The 27,361-nt window shown below is 42.1% G+C and overlaps 1 protein-coding gene across 1 annotated transcript in view; it reads right to left on the bottom strand.

The window, feature by feature from the left end:
* Positions 1–688: 688 nt before the first annotated feature.
* Positions 689–27,361, bottom strand: part of LOC139378978 (phospholipid-transporting ATPase ABCA1-like) — a 269,741-nt gene continuing 243,068 nt past the window's right edge. The window contains exons 47-49 of the mRNA XM_071121640.1: positions 26,162–26,254; positions 7,246–7,489; positions 689–845 (exon numbers count right to left, since the gene is read on the bottom strand). Coding sequence (XP_070977741.1) covers positions 720–845; positions 7,246–7,489; positions 26,162–26,254 — 463 coding nt within the window. The 3' untranslated portion in view covers positions 689–719. The remainder of the gene's footprint in view (positions 846–7,245; positions 7,490–26,161; positions 26,255–27,361) is intronic.

Here is a 27,361-nt window from a genome sequence, read left to right on the forward strand (position 1 = left end):
CTCTACAGAGAGATCCTGAGACAGAGGGTAGGCTATGTTGAAGGCACACTTTATCCTGCAAGTACACAGTGCAAGGCTCTCGTCTCTGTCTCGCACTCAATGCATATTTTGCGAAGTGGGGCACGCCATTCTAATTTTGGAATGAAGGAGAGGATAATATGAAAATATCCACAGTATGGCCCTGGAAGACTGATAGGGATCTGGTAAAAAAAAAGAAAGTAGTGCACTATATAGGGAATAGGGTGCGATTTGGGAAGTATTAAATGTTTCATCAGTAGCTAGTGAAACAATTGCAACAACAGTCATAAGAGAATGTCAAGGGGCAACATAGTAGCATGTGTTGACCTTTGAGGAAGAGCTGTTTCCTAGCCATGTCATTTGGCATGACAAGGTCTGAGGAAAATCTGTGTTTCACCACACCACGATTAAGTGTGTTTTTCATCATAATAAAGAAATCCCCCAAAATAACTTAATGGACAAAATGTATACATTGATGAAGCAGGTAGACCAATCACTTACCAATCATTTACTTGCCCTTATTTCACTCTGCAATTGCATTATATGTGTTATTTACGGTTAACATTTGCATAATAACATACTATAACATTATTGTGCCAACTGGCAGAAGTAAAACAAACTAAATCTATCTACAAGCTTAGACCTGAGATATACTGCGCTAGGTGCTGTTCAGTGATAGAATATGTGGTGAACGTTGGGACTCAGGCGCTCTCCGGGACAGGTGAGTTCTGAGTTTTCATAGGCATTTCGCCAGACACGTCCACTTTGTTGTCATAAGTAGCATGGTTGTCCTCCTCATGTTGGTACCTGGCAAAGTTGACAAAGACCTGGGGATGAAGACAGGGTGGTAAGAGTAGATGCAGGAGGGCCTTGCATGTCACATGCACACACACATCTGCTCATATGAATGGGTCTCAGTTTAGTTAGTTTGAAGTTGGTTAGGTTTTCAGAATTATTGAAGAATTTCAACCGAAAGTCAATCAACGTATCCGATCTGTTCATCCTAATGACATTTCAACAAAACACACTGTGAAATGAGACCGAAGGCATCATGATAATGATCCCTCCCCCCCACAACAATATTTACAACACTTTCTTTATTAACCTTGGTCTGTGTAACGGGGTGAGGAAACAACGGTGAAGTATCAAGAAAAGAAGGAAGCGAAATAAAGCAAAAAGGCCTGTGAAAGCCACCATATATTTTAAGATATGAAGTGACTTTATATGTATAGGCCTAAGAGGAAATGGGGGATGGCCAGATTGTATAACAAATCCCATGTCTCGGATCAACACAACTAATATTATGCCATGCTATCTCAGGGAACGAGTGTAGCCACTTAAGCGGAGATTGTTTCTGCAGTGAAACAACAGTTTACAGGGGATGTTTATTCTTCTCCGCCTAGTCCATTAGGCGCTGCCTATGAAGTACATCTTTCTCAACAGTTACAGCCTATAAAATAATGCCACACAATATGCCTACGATCACCTTTGAGGCATAAAACAAGTGCCCTTTTATTTTCTTTGGGCAGCAAAGACAGACAAAAGGAGGAACGATGAAAACAAAAACTAAAAACTTCCACCACCCCTCCTCAGCTCTTCCTCCTAACACAGTCATCTTCTGAATCCCTTGTGGAATCAAGTTCACTCTTCTAACTTCAGCGTCAAAGATAAAGCCCGGACTCTGTTTTAAATCAGCCTGGCATGTTTCATTTGAGATGAAAGGGGAAGGTTCCACCAATTTTCGTGATCCGTTCCGGTTTCAGATAATGTCGGCCATCTTAATTGGAACTAGAAAGTCTTCGTTTGAGACTCAAGAGAAACGTCAGACGGTACGGTAGGTATGTGATACCTTTGATGGAGGAGGATCCTGGGCGTTAGATCCCGTTGAAACACACTTCCTGTTAAATTGAGGAGGACTAGTGCTGTGAAGAACCGTACTGCTGGGCTCTTTGGGATTTTGAGATTGACAGACTAAAGTTTAGCAAATGCAACAGGCTTCCTTACAAAAGAATGGCTGACAAAACTTTTTTCTAGAACTTCACCGTTATGACATCTTATTAAGGAGGGAATGAGGAAGTGTAAAAACAACATCAATGCATTTCTCCATGCCTGTCTTCAATTCCACCTATCAGGGGATTATTTGAATCTTAACCCCAGATGCCATTGGTTGAATACAGTATGCTGAGAGGCTTAAAACATTTATGCCTTTAGCTTTCCATATCAGAGTTTGACAGCTCTTTATAAAACGGGTTGTATGGATCCTGGGTGTTGATTGGTTGATATGCGGGAGTGGTGGGCCAACAAAATAGCATGACGTGTTAATGTCACAATTCCATTGTCCTCCATTGTTTTAATCTCGCTACTATTTGGTTTGCAACATTCTGGGGTTGTTTAAACCTACTTGTCTGCCTCTATGACCTGTGCAACAATGTTTCATTTTACAAATGTGATGTCTCCCATGCCAGCAGGCTAGCTAGCCCAAGAATGAATGTGGAACTAATAATTCACCATGGAAACCGTAAACCCTCGGAATTCCATTCATTAATTTTCAGTGCAGTGCAGCCTATGTAGGCCTATTGGATATTCATTAAATCATAATTTTATGAAGTTCTTGTCTCTCATCATCTTTGAATCTCTGCGAGCTACCGACATGCCAATGATTTGTTTAGCATAGCAACGTCTAATGAATAGAATGATTAGAATTAACGACTCGGTCAAAACATGTAAAATAACTTCAGAATGCAAAAGTTATCCGATGCAGACCTGGAGGCAAGGGAAATAATGGCTGTGAGTGGCCATCGGTGTGACAGCTCACTAAAAAGTTATTGGCAGCCTAACATGGAGAACAGAAAACGCTGGAGTACCATTTTAGCTGGCAACGGCGTGAGTGGGACGTATCATTCTCTGCCAAAGAAGAGGAAGCACTGGTTGCCACCAACCACAGGCCTTGGATTCGCTTCAGGCCTCAAAACAGCCCTTGTTGGGAGTTGTCACACAATCATTTCTGGGTTTTCAGGCAGTATTACTTAAATATACTATAATGTTCTCTGCGCAAACTATATAATACCCAGAACACATGCTGGAACACAATTCTAGGTTGACTACTGTGTATTTGTCAAGGTTTGAAATAACGTATTGTTTGTGAACGCATTCCAACACCCATTCTGAACAATAGAGCATTCTATATAGTAAGTGGTCAAAATGTTGTCACCAATAACCCACATGGGAGCAGAGATTGCACTATGCTACATAGTTTTATCCTTTAGTGAATATATTTGATATCCTGCAATATGCTCAAAAGGCATTGGATGTGTGCAACTGTGCTTGTAATGTTTTCAAATACTAGCATTTCATACGCCACATGCAGTATTAACATCTCTTCTCCCACTGTACTCACCACAAACATGTTTCTCCAATCACCTCTAATCTTCTAAGCATTAGTTTATTATAACTTAGACTTCACGCTCCGGCGCTTGTGACTGACATTTAGTTAATAACAGATGGGTATGGGTATTAACTATGGCATTTGGGTGTTTATTAGATGGCCGCCGACGCGTGGCAAGGAGAAGGACTCAGAGGCGCTCAATTAACCTCGCTGCCGTGGCGGTGGAGTCCCAGTGCGCCACGTGCGCCACAATGCATGTTTTAAATACAGGCCACCCCAGTCCACGTCAGCTATATGCTAGTTTGTTCCGTTGTTCTTTGAAATGCTCTCTGTAGTGTGTGGTGCAAAAAAACAAAAAACGTTTCTTCAGGGACGAACAGTAGAAGTGGTGACACAGTAGATTGAGGTGACACTTAGCTGTCCATGTATAAGGGACATAGAAGCTGCATCAGTGTTTACTACTCATTCTCAGACACTAGGTAACCCTTTGTTTTCCATAAAGGGGAAGATACTGTATCTTTGAAAATGTCATGTGCTCAAGTTAATTGTGTATTTTAGTTATAGAGAAACAATGAACAGATGGCGGAAAACAACGCAAATGTCCATTTGATCAGGGTTTCCCAAACTCGGTCCAAAAATATTGTATGCTTTAAAAGCTAGAATGTTATACTAATTTCTGCTTTTCTTCTAGTAGAATTCACTGCACAATATTGAGGAAGAGTCGTCATGACAACAGCTGATAATCAGCTGAGGGAATGCTCTGTACCAAAATGAATGAACGGAGGGAATCAACACAACTGTGTATTAGATGACACATTCTCAGTCGGATGAGACTAGTATGCTGAAATGTGTAGCTGATAGTATTCACTTTTACTAAACAGTACATTCTAAATAGTATGTAGTACGATTAGTGTGTAGTTTTAGTAAGTAGTAAGCGAGACAGATTTCAGACAAGACCACTAGGTTGTTTAAGTAAGTTGTAGGCAAGACACATTTCGGACACGGAACCTTTCTTTAAATAAAGTCATTAATTCCTCAGCCTTAGTGCCGGATCAATATGAATTGTAGCGTGAGCCAGATCCTACATGTTGGGGTCTATTTTAACAAACCTACAGCAATGGTAAATCTTAGCGCAGGCGGTAGCGCTGTAGGTTCAAGCACGGGTCAGAAAAATGTTCTGCTATTTTTACAATTATCCGGGAACTTGCTGGAGTTGGTGCACAAGGGCTGGGATTTGATGAATAAACAAGATGTGGGTGTGTCGAGGCATGGCCCCTCACTGGCCAATCAGAACTTGCTCAATGGCGAAATATGTGGATGCTTCAAATTCTGTATTTACGTCTTCTATGTATTTCCATGGAATCAACTCAAATCCCATTGTTAGTCTGTTATAGTTTGTTAAATGGCTTACAGGAACAAAATAACAAAATGTAGACCCATCTTTGCTAAATACGTTCATTTGAACCCATTTGCAGTCCACATTGGTCTAAGTAATTGCATTGCTTCAATAGCATTCACATTGATATAAGGGCAAGGCCTACTGTAAATTGTAGTATGGCTGAGCGTGGACATGCCAAAACTTGTCAATAAGCAAGATTAACTTAATTATTGATAAGGTCTAAAAAAATAACAAATGATTCTAAACTAAACAAAACTTGTTTTAAAATAGGCTGTCACACAGGCACCTTAATTTCTCCCTGCGGTCATATAATACTAAAACAACGCAGACTATGGAGGGTTTTACGCACATCCTAACGTTTCACAGTAGCTGGACAAAGATCCAATATAAATAGAAAGGGAGAATGTCCACTCACCGTTATACTGCTCCTAAATAGGCCTATGTTTTATGAACCTAATCGGAAACATCTTACAGATCAGATCGTACAGATCGCATTCACACATCTCCAGAAGTTCCATTGCAAGCACGCCACGGACGTTGTCACTATAAAACCAGGAAGGTGAATCATTCTAATAATAAAAAGACACGCATTGCTGTTGAACCAGCCTTCGTTATAGCAGGCCTAAGGGTGGGCTCGGGTTTTGAAAATATGAAACGGAAAACAAGCCCTTTTTACAGGTTACAGATAACCTCTAAATATGAGGTTCACCGGTATTCACAAAGGTTCTCATCTCTCGTTTCATGATGGACATGGGCACTTAGCCTAAATCATGGAGGGGGTTTTACGCACATCCAATACAGGACCAGCATGGCTAAAATCATGTGTGCTTGCCTACAATGAATAGATAAAAAGGGTATGTCAGCTGTTTTACTCCTTTCAAACTGGATATTTTAATAAAGCTTTGGTGATTAAGATTTATTTCCAAGCAGTCTTAGGAGCCAAACCCTCGACAGTCTTGACTACTTCGCGATTGCATTGGTCAGAAAAAATATATATAACTTAATTGAGAAGGGAGGCTATGTTTGGTTTCTAACCAAATACAATTAAATGGGGGGAAAAAGGTTTTTATGATTATAAACACAAAGTATACAGGCACCCAAAGCACATTTGGCAAATATTCTTCCATGCGCATTTGGGCAGTGTGCATCACAGCTGTATAGGCTGTGTTTCCGCTGTCAAAATTAAATCCATAACCAACTGCGTTACTGTTGAAATCAGCTTTTGGTTGGTCTTAAAATCCCTATCAGCGCTTCCTGAAATTAGCACTTTGGATCATGTTTTTAATGACACTACTCAAATATTTCCACCTGCCCATCTGTGCGCCAGCGAGCTGATAAGACAGGTAAATTAAAAACCTGGCATTAGGGCTGTAAAATGCCAGTGCATCAGTTTTTACATGACGAAGTTGCAAACTAACGTGCGTTTGATATCTAGTGCCGTCGTAACACCAGCCAAAAATAGAACCCTGTAGGTCAGAGCTCTCCTCAATAAATCACCAGCTGAAAGGTGACTGTCTGGTCTCCGTCCCCATAGGTGTTTTTTTTTTTACCCCCTTTGTGTTTTAGTGCAATGACCTTATAGCCTGCGTGTGATTTTTTATTTACACTGTGATCTGGTAAATATGCTCCATAGCTGCATTGGTGAATATTTCTCTTCTTTTCTTTCTTTCTTTCTCTCTTTCTTTCATTTTTCATCTCTTTCTTTCATTATTTTCTTTATTTTCTTTCCTCTCCTGGCAGGTGCTTTGGAGAGGCTCTCAGACTGAGGGTTGTTTTTATCTAGGCAGGCCTTCTTTCCCCTCCTTTTCTCCCAAAGGATGAGTGGACAGGTGACCTTTGCTGGGCCCTCTTAAGGTGCTCTAGTCTACCCAGACCTCTCCACTGCTGTGCTAATGTTCATCATTGAGGGCGAGGCACACTCTCCTCTCAGAGGCTTGATTACATCAGATCTCAAGCTTCACACATCCAATTGGAAACGTGAGGTGAGGCAGTTGAAATTCAACAGCAAGACTAACAGCATTCAGTGTACAAGTCTTAAAGGAAATGCGTTGTATAGATAATATGCCTTCGTTGCCATAACAGGGATGGGCAACTCCACTCCTGGAGTGCCGGCAGATGTTCACCCAGCTTTAACACATGTGGCAAAAAAAGAAACACCCTCTTGCCCTCCAGGATCAGATTTGCCCTCACCAGCCTTACAACTTGATTTGTTGACTCAGCAATGTTAGTGCAGGGAAGGAAGAAAATGCCCTGTGTGTCCCCACAACATAGTTAAATAAAATACCATAGAAACACTGTAGTATCTCTATGGTCCTCACCCAGAAAAACTACTGAATGAAGGGTTAACCTGATCCAACCTGAAAAACTACTGAAAAACTACTGAATGAAGGGTTAACCTGATCCAACCTGAAAACTACTGAAAAACTACTGAATGAAGGGTTACCTGATCCAAAGTGGTCTGGGAGACAGAGTAGTCCTCCACACCCAGCCTCTGCTGATGAGTGGTGAACTGGCTGAAGATGCTGACCAGAGCGCCCTTGCTGAGGGGGAGCTGGTACTGGAGAGTGTTGTGGTGCTTCTCCTTCAGTATGCTACCCGGAAAGGTCTCGTGGACAAACTCCTCCACGGGGCCCAGAGCGGGGGGCGAGCCGCCCACCCTCACGATCACAGTGTAGCCGTCCCCGAACCTGGAGAAAACATACACTAATGAATAAACACATACACATCAATCAAAGCATATGGACAGACAAAGGCACAAACACATAGCTACAACTACACACATCAAGCAACGCACAAAGGCACATGTGCAAGCAGACACACACAGTCACACACACAGTCATATACACACACACACACACACACGCCCTAGTGGCGGTGCCCTAGCGGCGGTGCCCTAGTGTTAACATAAACATGTGATAAAAGAAGGAGGGATAGAGGGATGGAATGTAAGAGAGAGTGAGTGAGGGAGGGGGACGTATAATTTATCTTAATTTCCCCAGCTGGTTGAATGCTCCCGGTGCATGCTGCAAGTCGAGGAGCAGGTGCGTCACAAGCAGGCAAGAGCGGTGTGAGTCGGCACAACCGAGAAACTTGTGAGTTGTTTGTCTCCTGAAGGAATTTTCCTTCCACCTCCTTTTCTCCCATCCTTATCTATCCCTCCCTCCCTTGTTTGTGTTTGTTAATAAGGTGCTGACGCTAGGAGCACTGTCTAAGTCCTGAGTTTGCACAAAGCCATGAGTTGGTATGTAGATTTACCCATGGTGCTTTGGGTGTACCTATAAGTAGTGGATCATGGTGTGACATGTGGGGTGCATCCAGACACACAGTTCCTACACAGGTCTGTAAAAATGATCCAATCTTTGCAATACCTGGGGATTTTAATATCATCTGTGCCCCAAATGGTTCCGTATAGGGAATAGGGTGCCATTTGGGACTCAACGGTAGTATCTGGACTATTTATGTGTTTAATATCTCAGCAATCACATTAACATTATGTAACACTCTGTACAGACTGTGCATATGTGGAACACACCTTGTGCTATGGGCGAGGTTGGGGGGTATAGTGTCTTCTCTGTCATCAGACTTGAAACACCTTGATATGAGCCATCTTGGCCATCTTAAAGCCGATCCCAATCTAAGGACATATATTTTCAGGGTATGTATACCTCTGCAAAGTCTAATGTCTCAGTCCCAGTATTTATTTATATGTTTACTAAAAAATAAAAAATAGAAAAAACTGAATGCCTCAAAATAATTAGGTAGGAGTAGTAATTAGTTGTTTGGAGGTTATTGTGAATCCAAAATCAGATTTTTCTGACTCATTATTTCGGGGTCTCTTAAGAATGTACAAACAAAGACATTGTGGCACACGTGATGAGGTTCGCTCGTATTAAGCGTTGCTCATTCATTCCCTTTCCAATTCAGTAACATGGTGCATTCTGACATGAATAAAAAATATTTCCCGATTCTCATTAAATGCTCCCTCACAGTTGGAATAGGCTACTCTGGACATGCTTTGGTAGTACCCAACTCGCTAACAATCGTCAGCTCGCTAATGGCCTGGTACTCAGGGCTCTATTGTCCCTCTAACCACTCTGACATCAATGCAAAAACAACCGAAGATCACATCAAACACTTCATCAAAACAGTATAATGATTTAAAAACTCACTTCACTGTGATGATCAATTTGAAGAAACAAGTTTAACAACAGGTTGAAACTGAATGGAAAACATGGTCGTTGTGGATATTGTTAAAATCCAAACGCAACGAAATGGACAGCGCTTTCTAAGGTGAAGATTAATTCGAAACACCAATACGCATAATACAGCTTATCCATACGCCCATATTTGACCCCAAGCCCTCCCAAAAAACGGAATTAACTTCTTATGGCTGGGGGCAGTATTGAGTAGCTTGGATGAATAAGGTGCCCAGAGGTTTTTGCTTGCTACTCAGTCGCAGTTGCTAATATATGCATATTATTAGTATATTTGGATAGAAAACACTCTGAAGTTTCTAAGAATGTTTGAATGATGTCTGTGAGTATAACAGACCTCATATGGCAGGCAAAAACCTGAGAAAAAAATCCAACCAGGAAGTGGGAAATCTGAGGTTGGTCGTTTTTCAACTCATTCCCTATTGAAGATACAGTGGGAAATTGGTCATGTTGCACTTCCTAAGGCTTCCACGAGATGTCAACAGTCTTTAGAAACTTGTTTGAGGCTTCTATTGTAAAGGAGGGGCTCATAAGGGCTCTTTGAGTCAGACGCTCGTTCACGTGAGAGGTATCTCGCGTTCCATTGCTTTTCTACAGACAAAGTAATTCTGGAACATTATTGAAGATTTATGTTAAAAACATCCTAAAGATTGATTCTATACATCGTTTGACATGTTTCTGCGGACTGTAACAGAACTTTTTGACATTTCGTCTGCTCCTAGTGAACGCGCTTCGTGACTTTGGATTTGTTTACAAAATGCGCTAACAAAAGTAGCTATTTGGACTTAAATCATGGACATTATCGAACAAAACAAACATTTATTGTGGAACTGGGATTCCTGGGAGTGCATTCTGATGAAGATCATCAAAGGTACAGTGGGGAGAACAAGTATTTGATACACTGCCGATTTTGCAGGTTTTCCCACTTACAAAGCATGTAGAGGTCTGTAATTTTTATCATAGGTACACTTCAACTGTGAATCTAAAACAAAAATCCAGAAAATCACATTGTATGATTTTTAAGTAATTCATTTGCATTTTATTGCATGACATAAGTATTTGATACATCAGAAAAGCAGAACTTAATATTTGGTACAGAAACCTTTGTTTGCAATTATAGAGATCATACGTTTCCTGTAGTTCTTGACCAGGTTTGCACACACTGCAGCAGGGATTTTGGCCCACTCCTCCATACAGACCTTCTCTGGATCCTTCATGTTTCGGGGCTGTCGCTGGGCAATACGGACTTTCAGCTCCTTCCAAAGATTTTCTATTGGGTTCAGGTCTGGAGAATGGCTAGGCCACTCCAGGACCTTGAGATGCTTCTTACGGAGCCACTCCTTAGTTGCCCTGGCTGTGTGTTTCGGATCGTTGTCATGCTGGAAGACCCAGCCACGACCCATCTTCAATGCTCTTACTGAGGGAAGGAGGTTGTTGGCCAGGATCTCGCGATACATGGCCCCCTCCATCCTCCTCTCAATACGGTGCAGTCGTCCTGTCCCATTTGCAGAAAAGCATCCCCAAGGAATGATTCCAAGAACGTTTCCACCTACATGCATCACGGTTGGGATGGTGTTCTTGGGGTTGTACTCATCCTTCTTCTTCCTCCAAACACGGCCAGTGGAGTTGAGACAAAAAATAGAGCTTTTTGGTCTAATCAGACCACATGAACTTCTCCCATTCTCCCATCCTGGCTTGAGCAGGGGGACCTTGTATGCGCTGCAGGATTTTAATCCATGACGTCGTAGTGTGTTACTAATGGTTTTCTTTGAGACTATGGTCCCAGCTCTCTTCAGGTCATTGACCAGGTCCTGCCGTGTAGTTCTGGGCTGATCCCTCAACTTCCCCATGATCATTGATGCCCCACGAGGTGAGATCCTGCATGGAACCCCAGACCGAGGGTGAATGACCATCATCTTGAACTTCTTCCATTTTCTAATAATTGCGCCAACAGTTGTTGCCTTCTCACCAAGCTGCTTGCCTTTTGTCCTGTAGCCCATCCCAGCCTTGTGCAGGTCTACAATTCTATCCCTGATGTCCTTACACAGCTCTCTGGTCTTGGCCATTGTGGAGAGGTTGGAGTCTGTTTGATTTAGTGTGTGGACAGGTGTCTTTTAAACAGGTAACGAGTTCAAACAGGTGCAGTTAATACAGGTATTGAGTGGAGTACAGGAGGGATTCTTAAAGAAAAACTAACAGGTCTGTGAGAGACGGAATTTGTACTGGTTGGTAGGTGATCAAATACTTATGTCATGCAATAAAATGCAAATTAATTACTTAAAAATCATACAATGTGATTTTCTGGATTTTTGTTTTAGATTCCGTCTCTCACAGTTGAAGTGTACCTATGATAAAAATTACAGACCTCTACATGCTTTGTAAGTAGGAAAACCTGCAAAATAGGCAGTGTATCAAATACTTGTTCTCCCCACTGTAAGTGAATATTTATAATATTATTTCTGACTTCTGTTGACTGCACAGTATGGCAGATATCTTTTGGCTTGTTTGGTACTCAGTTTATTGCATGGTTTGCTTTTTCCGTAAAGCTTTTTTGAAATCTGACACAGCGGTTGCAACCTCTTGATCCTACTTGAGACGCAGACGTCTCAACTAGGCACCTGGAAATGCAAATGCACTACGCTAAATGCTAAATGTACTCGTTAAAACTCAAACGTTCATTAAAATACACATGCAGGGTATTGAATTAAAGCTACACTCGTTGTGAATCTAGCCAACAAGTCAGATTTTTTAAATGCTTTTCGGCAAAAGCATCAGAAGCTATTATCTGATAGCATGCAACACCCCAATATACCTGAAGGGGACGTAAACAAAAGAATTAGCGTAGCCGGCGCTACTCAAAAATGCAGAAATAAAATATAAAACATTCATTACCTTTGATGATATTCTTTGTTGGCACTCCTATATGTTCCATAAACATCACAAATTGGTCTTTTTCACGATTAAATCCGTCCATGTATGCCCAAAATATCCATTTGTATAGCCTGTCTGGTTCAGGAAAAAAGCTCTCTTCCAACGCAACGTCATTTTTAAAAATTATATAAGTTGCCTATATTCTTTGACAAAACACTTCAACCTACTTTTGTAACCCAACTTTAGGTATTTGTAAACGTTAATAAGCGATCTAATTGATCACTGGGCGATCTGTATTCAATAGCAGCTACTCAAGAAAACAATGTCCATTTTTCAATCTTCCAAAATCGATTGTTGTAGGCTGGATGGAATGAAGGATCTATTGGTCATGTCTCAAAGGATTTTTGTCAATGAAAATGACATTTTTGGCGACATCGTGTGGAAGCTGTAGGAATTGCATCCGTGTCCATATTTAATTTGGTGTCCTTTAAACAATACATGAAAGTGGCGCATGGATACTTTTTTCAGCTTTCAGTGACCAGTTTTTTTTGCGCTTTGCGATGAAACACACGCTCTGTTATAGTCACAGCCGTGATTTAACCAGTTTTAGAAACTTCAGAGTGTTTTCTATCCACACATACTAATCATATGCATATACTATATTCCTGGCATGAGTAGCAGGACGCTGAAATGTTGCGCGATTTTTAACAGAATGTTCAAAAAAGGAGGGGGTAGAATGAAGATTAATAACCTGTTAAGCCTATAGGGGCGCTATTTCATTATTGGATAAAAAAAACGTGCCCGTTTTAAGCGCAATATTTTGTCACGAAAAGATGCTCGACTATGCATAGAATTGACAGCTTTGGAAAGAACACAGTCTAACGTTTCCAAAACTGCAAAGATATTATCTGTGAGTGTCACAGAACTCATTCTACAGGCGAAACCAAGATGAAACGTTAAACAGGAAATGAGCAGAATCTCTGAAGCTCTGTTTTCAAATGTCTCCTTATATGGCTGTGAATGCAGCAGGAACGACCCTGTGCTTTCTGTTGTTTCTTCAAGATGTCTGCATCATTGTGACGTATTTGTAGGCATATCATTGGAAGATTGGCCATAAGAGACTACATTTTCCAGGGGTCCGCCCGGTGTCCTTTGCCTAAATTCGTGCGTAATCTCCAGTTGCGGTCATTTTGTCCTGGGATTCAGAACGGAAAGCACACTTCCACGAAGGATATATCATCGAAGAGATATGTGAAAAACACCTTGAGGATTGGTTCGAAACAACGTTTGCCATGTTTCAGTCGATATTATGGAGTTAATTTGGAAAAAAGTTTGGCGTAATTGATGACTGGATTTTTGTTTTTTTTTGGTAGCCAAACGTGACGCACCAAACGGAGCGATTTCTCCTAAACAAATAATCTTTCAGGAAAAACTGAACATTTGCTATCTAACAGAGTCTCCTCATTGAAAACATCTGAAGTTCTTCAAAGGTAAATTATTTTATTTGAATGCTTTTCTGGTTTTTATGAAAGTGTTGCCTGCTAAATGCTAACGATAATGCTAACGCTAAATGCTACGCTAGCTAGCTACTGTTACACAAATTATTGTTTTCCTATGGTTGAGAAGCATATTTTGAAAATCTGAGATGACAGTGTTGTTAACAAAAGGCTAAGCTTGAGAGCTAGCATATTTATTTCATTTCATTTGCGATTTTCATGAATAGTTAACGTTGCGTATTGGTAATGAGCTTGAGTCTGTATTCACGATCCCGGATCCGGGATGGGTAGATCAGAGAGGTAGAAGTGTATCTAAAGTTCCATGCATTAACACTTGTATTTTCATCAACATTTATTATGAGAATTTCTGTAAATTGATGTGGCTCTCTGCAAAATCACCGCATGTTTTTGGAACTACTGAACATAACGCGCCAATGTATACTGAGATTTTTTTGATATAAATATGAACTTTATCAAACAAAACATACATGTAGTGTGTAACATGAAGTCCTATGAGTGTCATCTGATGAAGATCATCAAAGGTTAGTGATACATTTTATCTCCATTTCTGATTTTTGTGACTCTCTTTGGCTGGAAAAATGGCTGTGTTTTTCTGTGACTTGGCTCTGACCTAACATAATCGTTTGTGGTGCTTTCGCCATAAAGCTTATTTGAAATCGGACACTGTGGTGGGATTAACAAGAAGTGTATCTTTAAAATGGTGTGAAATACTTCTATGTTTGAGGAATTTTAATTATGAGATTTCTGTTGTTTTGAATTTGGCGCCCTGCACTTTCACTGGCTGTTGTCATATCGATCCCATTAGTGGGATCTCAGCCCAATAATTTTTTTAAATAATGATTTTGCCATTACACAATACATAGCCGAATAGCCTACCACATATTATGCACGGCAGAAAGAAACACAGATTTAAGATTTCTTTGGTACTTGGTAATTGGTCTAGCCTATACTCCAAAATTCTACAAATTCTATTCATCGCCTTTGAGTGTGGACTGTTTTATGCATACTGGATGGACTGGTTACCTAATCCTTCGCTCCAACATTTCTATCAATGAGTCTGGGAGAGAACATAGGCGATGCTGTTGGTTCATTGATTGTGCAGGGCGGCTTACAGAGTTAGCCTACAATTACAGTGAATTTGTATTTGATTTTGAATAGCATAGTAATAGGGCATTTTTTATATTTTCATAATCAATAAGCTGACACATTACCTTTAGCAACAGAATATCTCACCACCGTGTGCTTCTATCTCCTCCTCTCTCTCCTTCATTCCTTTCTCGAGCGCAGAGAGAGGGGCTGTCAACAGTGTAATGAAATATGTTTTGTTGTGAAAACATGTTACTATTGATGTTTCCGAACAGACTTCACATTTCCCAAATTAAGCACTGGGTAGCTGCTGGAATAGGGTTGGAGAGTCGAAAAGAGCAAGATGGCGCCCACAGAGATGGCCAGCTCGCTTCACTTCCTTAGGAAACTATGCAGTAATTCATTTTCTTATGTATTATTTCTTACATTGTTAGCCCAGAAAATCTTAACTGTTATTACATACAGCCGGGAAGAACTATTGGATATAAGAGCAACATTAACTTCCCAACATCACAACCTTCCCAAAGCAGATCCTTTGTTCGGAGCTCCACCCTGGACATTGGTTCTAATCCCAGAGGCCGTCTCAAAACAACGTGGTCGCCGCAGGAAAGGCAGACGGAGCGGCCTCATGGTCAGACTTAGAAGGCGAGCACACCATCCACCGCTTCCGAGTATATTACTCGCCAATGTACATTCTCTAGACAACAAGGTGGACTAAATTAGGGCACGAGTTGCCTTCCAGAGAGACAAAGATTTTAACATTCTCTGTTTCACGGAAACATGGCTCACTCGGGACATGTTGTCGGAGTCGGTACAGACACCGAGTTTCTTCATGCGTTGTGCCGACAGAAACAAACATCTCTGGTAAGAAGAAGGGCGTGGGTTTATGCCTCATGTTTAACGTCTCATGGTGTAATCATAACAACATACAGGAACTCAAGTCCTTTTGTTCACCTGACCTAGAATTCCTTACAATCAAATGCCGACCGCATTATCTTCCAAGAGAATTCTCTTTGGTTATAGTCACAGCCGTGTATATCCCCCCCAAGCAGATACCTCGACGACCCTGAAAGAACTTCACTGGACTCTATGTAAATTGGAAACCATATTTCCTGAGTCTGCATTTATTGTAGCTGGGGATTTTAACAAAGCTAATTTCAGAACATTGATTGTTGCACCCTTTCGAGCAAAACTTTGGACCACTGCTACTCAAACTTCCGCAATGCATACAATGCCCTCCCCCACCCTCTATTTGGCAAATCTGACCATGACTCCATCTTGTTGCTCCCCTCGTATAGGCAGAAACTAAAACAGGTCGCGCCCGTGCTTAGGTCTATCCAACGCTTGTCTGACAAATTGGATTCCACGCATCAAGATTGCGTCGATCACGTGAACTGGGATATGTTCTGGGTAGCCTCAGACAATAACATCAACGTATACGCTGACTCGGTGAGTGAGTTTACTAGGAAGTGCATTGGAGATGTTTTGTTCTCTCTGTGACTTTTAAACCCTTCCCTCCTAACCAGAAACCGTGGATTGATGGCAGTATTCATGCAAAACTGAAAGCGCAAAACACCAAGTTTAATCATGGCAAGGTGACTGGAAACGAATGATTGAATACAAAGAGTGTAGCTATTCCCTCCGCAAGGCAATCAAACAAGCAAAACTTCAGTATAGAGACGATGGAGAGTCGAAATTCAACAGCTCAAACATGAGACGTATGTGGCAGGGTCTACACATAATCACGGAATACAAAAAGAAAACCAGCCCCGTCGCGGACATCGACGTCTCACTCCTAGACAAATTAAACAACTTCTTGGCACGCTTTGAGGACAATACAGTGCCACCTACACAGCCCGCTACCAAAGACTATGTGCTCTCCTTCAACGTGGCCGACGTGAGTAAAACATTTAAACGTGATAACCCTCGCAAGGCTGCCGGCCCAGACGGCATCCCTATCCGCGTTCTCAGAGCGTGCACAGACCAGCTGGCTAGTGTGTTTACGGACATATTCAATCAATCCCTATCCCAGTGTGCTGTCCCCACATGTTTCCACTATAAAACCGGAGGAGCCAACCTGGCCGGATTGAAAAACGAGGCAGAGAAAGCGGCATCCTTTTGCTATTCGCTATAAAACCGGTATAAACAAGGTTAAATTAATAATAGTCTGATGGGTGAAAATATGATCGCTTGAGAGGTCAGCGTGTGCAGGAACAGAGCGCAAGCTTTATTTATTTTGAATCATAAATAGCCTATTATGCATTATGCAGCCCATATATATGTTTTGATTTCTCAGACATGTTGTTGTATCAGGTTTGTATCATTCACAACTAAAGATGGCAAATAACTCTTAATCTACCGTACAAGACCTGTTTCAAATGACCACTTTTAAGTACAACATACTGTATGAGTCGGCCTACTGTACTGTATGTTGTCTGACTAAGCGCCATACCATATGCTGTAAGCTAGTTCATTTAGAAGACAAGATATCCTTGTAAGTCCTGTGCCATTATTTTATATTATATGATTTTATAGTAAGAGCAATATAATTGAACTTAGCTGAATAAAATATAAAGGATATTTTTCCCAAGATGAAGCGAGTGCGCATAGAAGTGGCTACAGTTCCTTCAGAAAGTATTCATACTCCTTGACTTATTCCACATTTTGTTGTGTTACAGCCTGAATTCAAAATGGATTAACATTATTTATTTCCTCACCCATCTACACACAATATCTCATAGTGACAAAGCGAAAACATGTTTTAAGAAATTTTATGAAGATTAAAGACAGAAATATAATTAATTTACATAAGTATTCACATCCCATAAGTCAATACATGTTAGAATCATGTTAGAATAGCGATTACAGCCGTGAGTCTTTCTGGGTAAGTCTCTAATGAATTAAAGCTCTTTCAAATTGGTTGTTGATCATTGCTAGATAGCCATTTTCAAGTCTTGCCATCGATTTAAGTCAAAACTGTAACTAAGCCACTCAGGATCATTCAATGTCATATTTGTAAGCAACCCCAGTGTATATTTGGCCTTGTGTTTTAGGTTATAGTACTGTCTCCCATTGTCTGTCGGAAAGCAGGCTGAAACAGGCTTTCCTCTAGGATTTTGCATGTACTTAGCTCAATTCTGTTTATTTTTATCCCCCAAAACTCCCTAGTTCTTGCCTATGACAAGCATACCCATAACATGATGCAGCCATCACCATGCTTGAAAATATGAAGAGGGATACTCAGTGTTGTGTTGGATTTGCCCCAAACATAACACTTTGTATTGAGGACATAAAGTTAATTTATTTTGCAGTTTTACTTTAGTGCCTTTAGTGTCTTACAGGATGCATGTTTTGGATTTTTTTTATTCTGTACATGCTTCTTTCATTTCACTCTATCATTTAGGATAGTATTGTGGAGTAACAACAATGTTGTAGATTCGTCCTCAATTTTCTCCTATCTCAGCCATTGAGCAACTGAGTTAGGAAGAATGTCTGTATCTTTGTCGTGACTGTGTCACGACTTTCGCCGAAGTCGGTCCCTCTCCTTGTTCGGGCGCATTTGGCGGTCGATGTCACTGGCCTTCTAGTCATCGCTGATCCACTTTTAATTTTCCATTTGTTTTGGCTTTGTTTTACACACCTGGTTTGAAATCCCCAATTACATGTTCATTATTTAACCCTCTGTTTTCCCCATAGTTTTTGTGCGTGATTGTTTTTGTATTGTTCGGTCCGATTTTGTGGGCTTGGTATTTCAAATGTATTTTGATTTTGAGTAAAGTTACTTTTATTACTCATCTCTGCTGTCCTGCTCCTGATTCCTCTGCACACGCTACACCCAGACCTTTACAGACTGGGTGTATTGATACACCCATTATAAGTGTAATTAATAACTTCAACAGGATATTCAATGTCTGCTTTTTTCAATTTTTACCCATCTACAAATAGGTGCCCTTCTTTGTGTTTGAAATTCACTGCTAAACTACTGAGGGATCTTACAGATTGTATGTGTGGGGTACAGAGATTAGGTTTTTAATTCATTGGTAAAAAATGTCAAGAAATATAATTCAACATGTACAGTATGGGGTATTGTGTGTAGGCCAGTTAAACAAAATCTAATCAATATAACATTCAGGCTGTAACACAACAAAATGTGGAAAAAGTCAAGGGGTGTGAATACTTTCTGAAGGCACTGTATTATGTTCTTCTGAAATACATTTTCTTCATATCATAATATTTATTTACACCTGCCTAAAATAAACAATGGATTTATTGTGATGGTGTATATTAAATAGATTTCTTAGACTTTTTAAAATGCATATGTTCCAAAGGCTTGTACTTGTGGAGGTCGGGAGTAGCTAAATGTGTTTATGCTAATTAGCGGTCAATTACCGTGAGACCGGCAGTCATTTGCATGACAATTACCGGCTGACAAAATTTCATGACCGCCACAGCCTTATATCCGCTAATTACAATTTGGCATTTTGCTGGGCTTTGACGCTGTGTCTAGTGAGCACAAAATAAGACACTTTACCTTGTTATTTTGTCGTTAGTGCTCTATGACCCGTTGTTTTCTGCTTAATTAATCTCCTAATGTTATATTTACTTGTGGAAATGTCCATTGTGGGCTGTTAAGTGCTACATGCAAGGAAAGGCAGCAATCCCTTAATAGTAATTAGAGATATGGTGTGCAAGCCTCAGCCTCCACTATCTCAGGGGGCTGTGGGAGAGAGCTGTGAAGCTCGGTGGTGGTGAAAAGGCGAATGGTTCCCCCGGGTGGACAGTCCTCCAACACAAAGATGGCTACTCGAGGTTGGAAGTGTTCGAAGTACCACACTAAGGCTATGTTTCAATGTTCGTACTAGCATACAACTTAGAATCCACGGCCAGTACATTGCTTCATTATAAGCTGTATGCTAGTGTAGGTATTTGAACAGAGTCTCACAGCGCATATTTTAAAATGTCTGTCGACCCCTAGAGCCTTTCAATGCCAATACATCATTATACTGAATAACAAGCCATGGTCGTGTCTGAATATGCGATAATAGAACATTTTATAGAATGTGAAATGTTGAAAATTGAGGATGCTTTAAATTCCAGGATGTCATACTCATTTCGGCTTTTCATCTAGTAGAATTATTTGCATGCTATTGAGGAAGAGAGTCATCTTTTCAGACCCACCTGTGTTTGACAAAAGCTGATAATCAGCCGATAATGAAATAAGGCACTGTATCAAATTGAAATAATGAGGGTAAGTCTATTGTTGCTGCTTATATTTGTTTCGTACTCATACCTGCATACCTTTTTACTAAACAGTACGTTCTAAATAGTATGTAGTACCTAGTTTTAGTAAGTAGTAGGCAATGTCCAATTCCCTGTGATTACAAAGTAGAGTGGACTTCCTTCCATAGTATTTTGAAATAGGCCATCAGTACAAAGTTTGAATGAACAAAAGGTTAAGTTAATAGAGATGCCAGTCTGAGCAGGAGTCTTCTGACATCTCACCCGTTTTGAGACTTAGCTCTCATCAAGCCTGCTTTCATCAAACCCGATTCATCATCCAGTCAAGAGTCTGACAAAATCCCCTCCACTTAGTGATGGGCTTGGGCCAGACAGGAAGTCTGCCTGTCTGAAGCCGGTGAGGAGCAGCCGAGCTTCAGAAGTCCCGAGCTCAGCGAAGATGAAAACATTTAAACAATGCAATAATGGTCGGTAGCGTCGCGAAAGGGTTTCAGGCTTGCATGTGTAATCAAATGCTTCATGTTAGCGGTGGTAAAAAGCGGCTGATCAATTTTCTCTCTCTCTCTCTCTCTGCTACACTGTGGCTATAGGAAGAATGGTGGGCTATATATTCATTTTCCCCCTTTATACCCTTCTGTTCTCACCACAATAAGATCATCTCAACACGATAGAAAATGCTAGCATCTTCACTCGTCAATTGTTTGCCCAATCCCAAATGGACCACTTGTCCCTATATTCCCCTACACGTTATGCACTTGTGGAGATCTGAGAAGATGAGGAAGGTATAAGTAACACTGAAATAACTATTTTGCTCACTGATATGCTAGGTGAATTTTTGCCATACTTATCTATTTCATTCAGATATCCACAAATACACAAGAGTGGGAGCTAGGGGTTGATTTGCCGATTGGGTGCCTGCCTACCTGCCTGCCTGTCTGCCTGCCTGTCTAGTTGGCAGAGGTTTAAATCTCATCCAACAGTTCATTATTCATTCATTATTCAGACTCGGTCCCTACGAGGGCTGTTACAAGTGAAGCTCCACAGCTTTTTACAGAGCCTCTATATCTAACTTCTCTGATTATACTGGATCCGCTCTCCTCTCTCCTCACTTCTATCCCTTCTCTCCCTCTCTCCGCTCCCCTCTCTACTCTCCCGACTCAGTTGGAGAGTCCCAAACCGTGTAATTTTAAACAAATAACATCCAGCTTCAGAAAGAGGGGCAGAGACCTGCTGGAGTGCTGTGTAGTGTGGAGCGAGGGAGAGTGTGAAAAGAGAGGGCAGAATAGAGGTAAAGGGTCACCAACTACAGCCATACTTGTGTCCGGAGGGGGGGGGGGGGGGTCACACCAAGGGCCTGAGTTGCCGTGCTTTAATCGGGCAGGAAGTCCTTGAGGGGGTCACACACAGAGGTCGCCCATAGGGGTCATCATTGAAGCATCCTCGGCACAGAGAACCCACAGGCGATGGATGTGCACACAGCACAGGCATGTTTAATTCAAAACGCACTGTTCACATGAGGTCTGGAATAGACACACGCGCGCGCCCGCACACACACACATTCTGCATACATAAACTGCATTCATGAACACACATGCTTTCTCTGGCCGTAGAGGATTTTAGATATCTGTCCGTGTGCAAACACTATTAATTACAGCTATGCACTGATGCATTATAAACCGTGAGGGGTATTATTTTCCCATCCATCTCAGACACTGACAGTCAGTTAGATAGTGTACTACTTAGCTACAGTGCACCCGAGTCAATCCGCATAGAGAGCGAGAGCAGATTTATTAGACTTTTCAAAGCCAACATCCTTAGATTGATCCCAACTTTTAGACACTCTTATAAAACTCTCCTGCTGCGCACGCCGAATTACCTTAATGCATTAAAGGCACTTTGCAGCTTTCTTTTATATTTTATTTCACTGCTTCCCCTTAAGTAAGGACAACAACAACAAAAAAGTTGCAGCGAAATATAGCATCTGCTAGCCACATAACCCCTCAATCTGCAGACAGATGAATGATGTAACTCACAGGAAAAGAAAAGGTTAGGGTCCCGTTTCCCGCGTCCTTCTCGCTTTCCCTGACAAGCTAATAGAGGAGATGTAGAAGCTCTTTCATTGCCCTGCACTTCATTTCAGTTTATTTAACACCTGGGATCCCTCTGGATTGTAAAACATGTATTTACCACCACTTATTCATCTCCCGGGTTCTCTTTTTGTGCTGGGCTTTCATAACTCCCCCCCCTCAGACGAATGATTAATTTGAAATGCAACCTGGTCATGGATCAGGTGAAGGGACTCTTAAATGCTAAACAATCATGAGGCCTTGAAAAATGTCACCCTCTTAAAATGTTGTCCGTCCCCTATCTGCATTAAGTGGGCTCTCTCTGATTTGAATGGGGCTATTTTGGCTAATTTGGGGACAGATTTATAGACAGGGTTGGGTTGTTAAAACAATGCGGCTGTTGGCCAGGCTGCTCCAATGAGAAGGTGGGAAGACAGGTCATCGGTGTGGCCTAAAGAGGGCAGCACAAACAAAGGCTTGAGCCGGTTGGATGAGGTTCCACCACCACCTGAGAGCAAGGGGGGGGGGGGGGGGGGGGGATGGGGAGAGAGAAAGAGATGAGGAGAGAGATGAGAGGCAGTAGTGTGGAGTTGAGGAGAGGGAGACAGAGATGGAGAGAGAGATGGAGAGGGAGACAGATGGAGAGAGAGACGGAGAGGGAGACAGAGATGGAGAGAGAGACAGATGGAGGGGAGAGAGAGATGAGGGGAGAGAGAGATGAGGGGAGATGGAGATGAGGGGAGAGAGAGATGAGGAGAGAGAGATGGGGAGAGAGAGAGATGGGGAGAGAGAGAGAGAGAGATGGGAGAGAGAGAGATGGGGAGAGAGAGAGATGGGGAGAGAGAGAGATGGGAGAAGGGAAGATGAGAGAGAGAGAGATGGGGAGAAAGAGGAGAGATAGATGGGGAGAAAGAAAGAGATGAGGAGAGAGACGGAGAGAGAGATGGAAAGAGAGATGAGGGGAGAGAGAGAGAGATGGGGGAGAGAGATGAGGGGAGAGGAGAGAGAGAGAGAGAGAGAGAGAGAGAGAGAGAGACAGATGAGGAGGTAGAGAGAGAAAAGGGGAGAGAGATGGGAGAGGGGAGAGATGAGGGGAGAGAGAGATGAGAGAGAGAGAGATATGGAGAGAGAGAGAGATGATGAGAGAGAGATGGGGAGAGAGAGAAAGAGATGGGGAGAGGGAGAGAGATGGGGAGAGGGAGAGATGGGAAGAGAGAGAAATGGGAAGAGAGCGAGAGAGAGAGCGATGAGAGTTAACAGGGGGGAGATGAGGAGAAAGAGATGGGGAGAGAGAGAGATGGGAGAAGGGAAGATGAGAGAGATATGGGGAGAAAGAGGAGAGATAGATGGGGAGAAAGAAAGAGAGACGGAGAGAGACGGAGAGAAAGATGGAAAGAGAGATGAGGGGAGAGAGAGAGAGAGATGGGGGAGAGAGATGAGGGAGAGAGAGAGAGAGAGAGAGACAGATGAGGAGGTAGAGAGAGCTGGGAAGAGAGAAAGAGATGGGAGGAGAGAGAGAGAGAGAGGCAGCAGGAGGATAAATAAACAAGGGTAATGTAGCGAGATGTTTGGAGGAGAGGAGGATCAGTGGGGGTGAGGTGGGCTAGCGTGTATTACACATTCGCTATAGGGGGTCAAAATGTGAGAGGCACCTGTGGCGAGATTCCACACTCTCTCTCAGCAATGGGAGAAGGAGAGGGTGGAGGAGAGAACAAGTCGCACTGCCCACCATGCAGGTCAGTCACTAATGCGACAGCAGTACACCACCTGCCTCGCCCCCCCGCCAGTGACACGCTGATGGAAGTTTCCACTCCAAATCTGCAACAGCTTGGGTATTAGGGAGACGTTGCGTACACACACACCTCCCTCGCCACATGGCGGGGAGCATTTACATAAACAAGCAGGAGAAAAGCATGCTTCCAATGTGAATAGATTACGTTGCATAGTGGTTTGCGCAGCTTGACTTTAAAAATGGTTGATCAAACACTCGCCCCCCGTCCCCCGTCCGTCCGTCTGTCCCGTTTCTCTGTCATTTGATAGGCGCACGTGGCAGGGGGAGAGAGTGGAAAGGAAAATAGAGACAGTCCTTAAAGGCCCAGTGTAGTCAACAACTCGATTTTCTTGTGCTTTATATATATATTTCCACACTGAGGTTCGAATAATGCTGTGAAATTGTGAAAATGATGATAATGGCCTTTTAGTATAAGAGCTGTTTGAAAAGACCACCTGAAATTTCAGCCTGTTTTTGGTGGAATGGAGTTTTGGTCTGCCTGGTGACGTCACCAGGTGGTAAATTAGTTAATAGACCAATAAGAGTTCCAAACCTCTCTGCCAATAACTGCTGGTTTTCAGTTTTCCCCTCCCCTCTCAGGCCACTACCTGACAGTCCAAGTAAAATTCTTGCTTGAGAAATTGCACTTTGCTGAGAAGCAATTTAGTATTTTTTTTTAGAGCAGTAAGGTTTTTACACAGAAATGATTTGATATGGAGATCAAAACGGCTGCATTGGACCTTTAATTGCCTTTTCAGTCATTAACGGCCCCACACCTCATGAAACATTAATTACACAAAAGAGATAGTGGCGCTTATTAATTTAATAGTATTCACTGTGTCCCAAGAACTGACCGATAGCAATTCACTACAAAAACTCCTGCGACCCACAATTACCAAACAAAACAAAAACATTTAAATGTACCTGTAACGTTTACTTGTTCCCCCTAACTGCTTTAATCTGTGGAGTGAGTGATTACACAAGACTTAATCAGGGGTTAACCCTTTCAGCACCTCCCTCTTTCCACATCCCCTATCCATACAGTGTTGTTCATATTGAAGACGGTCTTGTTCTCCCTGAGGACAGGAAGTAATTGCCAAAGAGGATCTGTTAATTACGGCTACAGCTGGGAGGGACAGGTAAGCACATCACTCTCCTCCTCCCATCTCTCTCTTCCCTACTCTCTCCTTCTCTTTTTCTCTCCACTCACTCACTCACTCACTCACTCACTCACTCACTCACTCACTCACTCACTCACTCACTCCCTCCCTCTCTCCCTCTCTCCCTCTCTCCCTCTCTCCCTCTCTCCCTCTCTCCCTCTCTCCCTCCCTCTCTCCCTCTCTCCCTCTCTCCCTCTCTCCCTCCCTCCCTCCCCTCACTCACCCCCCTCCCCCCCACACACACTCTCTCTCTCCTCTGATTTAACGGCCACGGAGATTATATGACATCAAACCTCTTGATGGGAAATACCCTTGACATCGTTGCTCAGACCTAACATACATTCTCTCCCCTCCCACCTCCCACTTTCCACTCCTCCCGCTCTGACTTGATATTTTTTTCCACTTCATCATGAAATAGGGGAAAAACCAACATGAGCTATTGACATAATAAATAAAGCTTACTCTATAGAGTAGTACTACATTTTCTCTTTAATCAAAGACGGGAACGATAGCAGTCAGCCACGTCAGTTTGCTATATTACAACAACAAAGACGTTACTTAAAACATCCAGCACGTTATTTTTGTTGTCATGGCACGTGTGATAGCACAGCAGATTATGTACTACAATTGCTTTTACCACGATGCTGCATGAGATGCTAATTTCCTCAAAACTAAACAATAGCAAATGCCTGGGGTGGCCAGTGGCCCTTTTTTCGCCTATCGTGGATCACAGCTTTAAGGCAAGGCCAACTATCATGTCAAGAGAGGGCTAGGGTGGGTTGATCTATTATGGCAAGGCCACCTACATAAAATAGCATGGGGGATAGTTAGAGCATAATGTTCTTGAGAACCGCCAAGACAGAATCACCTCTGATGATGTATGAGTGTTAATAAATTCCCTTTATAAGTGTGCTGGTTTTCATAGAATAGAGACAAACCTTAGATGGCGTCATGCCTTAGAGGTAGGTAAGTATCCTAGCAGTTAAATGTGTTTGGCCATTAACCAAAAGATCTCTGGTTCAAATCCCTGAGCCGACTATGTGTAGAATCTGTTGATGTGCCCTTGAGCAAGGCACTTAACCATAACCGCAGGATGTTTGGGGGAAAGGGGGGTGGGTTGCCCATGCTACAGCTATATCAGTCCGCTATATACAGTCCCAGTGCACTACTTTTGTGAGAATAAAAAAATACAAATTATGTATTCATTATTTATTTATGATTTATTTTTCAAGGGAGCTGCAGCACCCCTACTGTAGGCTATGCACTTAACCCTAACTGATCCTGTAAATGCTAAACGTAATCGTGTTTTTGTATGTCACTCATTTTGCAGGTGTGGCGTATAGGTTGCTATACATTGCTTTTGGAATTTCACATTGAGAGCAGCATTAAAGCTGTGGCCTATGGTCTAGTGTTTAGTGACACTGATGAGGCCTCACCTGCTCTTGAGATGCTGGATGCTGCCCAGACACTTGAACTGTCCATTCACCATGATGGCCATGCGTGTGCACAGGGCCTCACACTCCTCCATGCTGTAAGAGACAGAGAGACAGAGAGAGCGAGACAGAGAGAGAGAGAGAGGTTCAATTGTGTACTATAGGACTATAGAATTTTAAGTTTATGTGAAAAGGTGTTGACTCTATGCAAACATTAGTCAAAAGATTTGCAGACCTGAATCAAGAGTCAGTAAGATAAGCATTTTTCGGGTTTTGTTGTCTACAATGTCCTCTCTGCACCCAGAGGGCTGACTAATGACCAATGTTCAAGCTCAGCCTTTTTCCTTATTTGAAGAAATAAAACAAGAAACATTTGGTCCGTCTTTGAAATATGCCTGCCGCATCCACATTTCGCCTGCTCTGTGGTTAATACTGCAGACAATGGGTAACTTTTAGCTGAACAATTATTTTCCCCGGGATTCGCTTCACGCTGTTCGTTGAAAGGCGCGACGGAGTGGGCGTGAGACAAGGGAGGAGAACATCTGTACATTTTAGTATTATTTTATGTTTCTTTGAGTTTCAGCAGCCATTTTGGATGCAGACAGATTCATTTCTTGCTGAGGTGGAGGCTTTGTATTGCTTTGCTGAGGGATGGAGCAATTAGGATTATGACGATGTAAAACCTGCCGAATGCGCCACTCGACAAACTAAAGCACCTGGTTGGGATATGGACGATTGAACGCAACTGAGCCGTGTTCCCGCTATTGCTAATATAACAAATGTACTTTGTTTCTCAGAAAAACAACACAATATGGAGTGGTGTTAATGGATTCACAAACTAAACTGTACAAAAGGGTTTTGCACCACCCGCTTCCAACAGAAGTTAAGATTTGAAAACAATATTACATGTTCGAATGAGAAAACATTGGAGTCACGAATAAACATGAATGTAGTGAAGTACTATCCATCTCGTTGTTTGTACTTCGTGGATTTCTCAGTTTGAGTTACGGTGTGTCTTATTGGTTATTGCACTATTGTCTACTCCTCCTGGCCCATTCACTAATTGCGTATGAAGACAGTAAAGTCTAACTCTGAAAATCAGATCTAATAGCTTTAAAGGACCAACAGTAACTTTCAAGGAATTTTCATTTCCTCATGGTTTTTGAAGGACACAGCTCAGAAATACCTGAATTAGTTTAGCAT

This window comes from Oncorhynchus clarkii, chromosome 21 (assembly GCF_045791955.1).
Source record: "Oncorhynchus clarkii lewisi isolate Uvic-CL-2024 chromosome 21, UVic_Ocla_1.0, whole genome shotgun sequence".
Taxonomy (NCBI): Eukaryota; Metazoa; Chordata; class Actinopteri; order Salmoniformes; family Salmonidae; genus Oncorhynchus; species Oncorhynchus clarkii.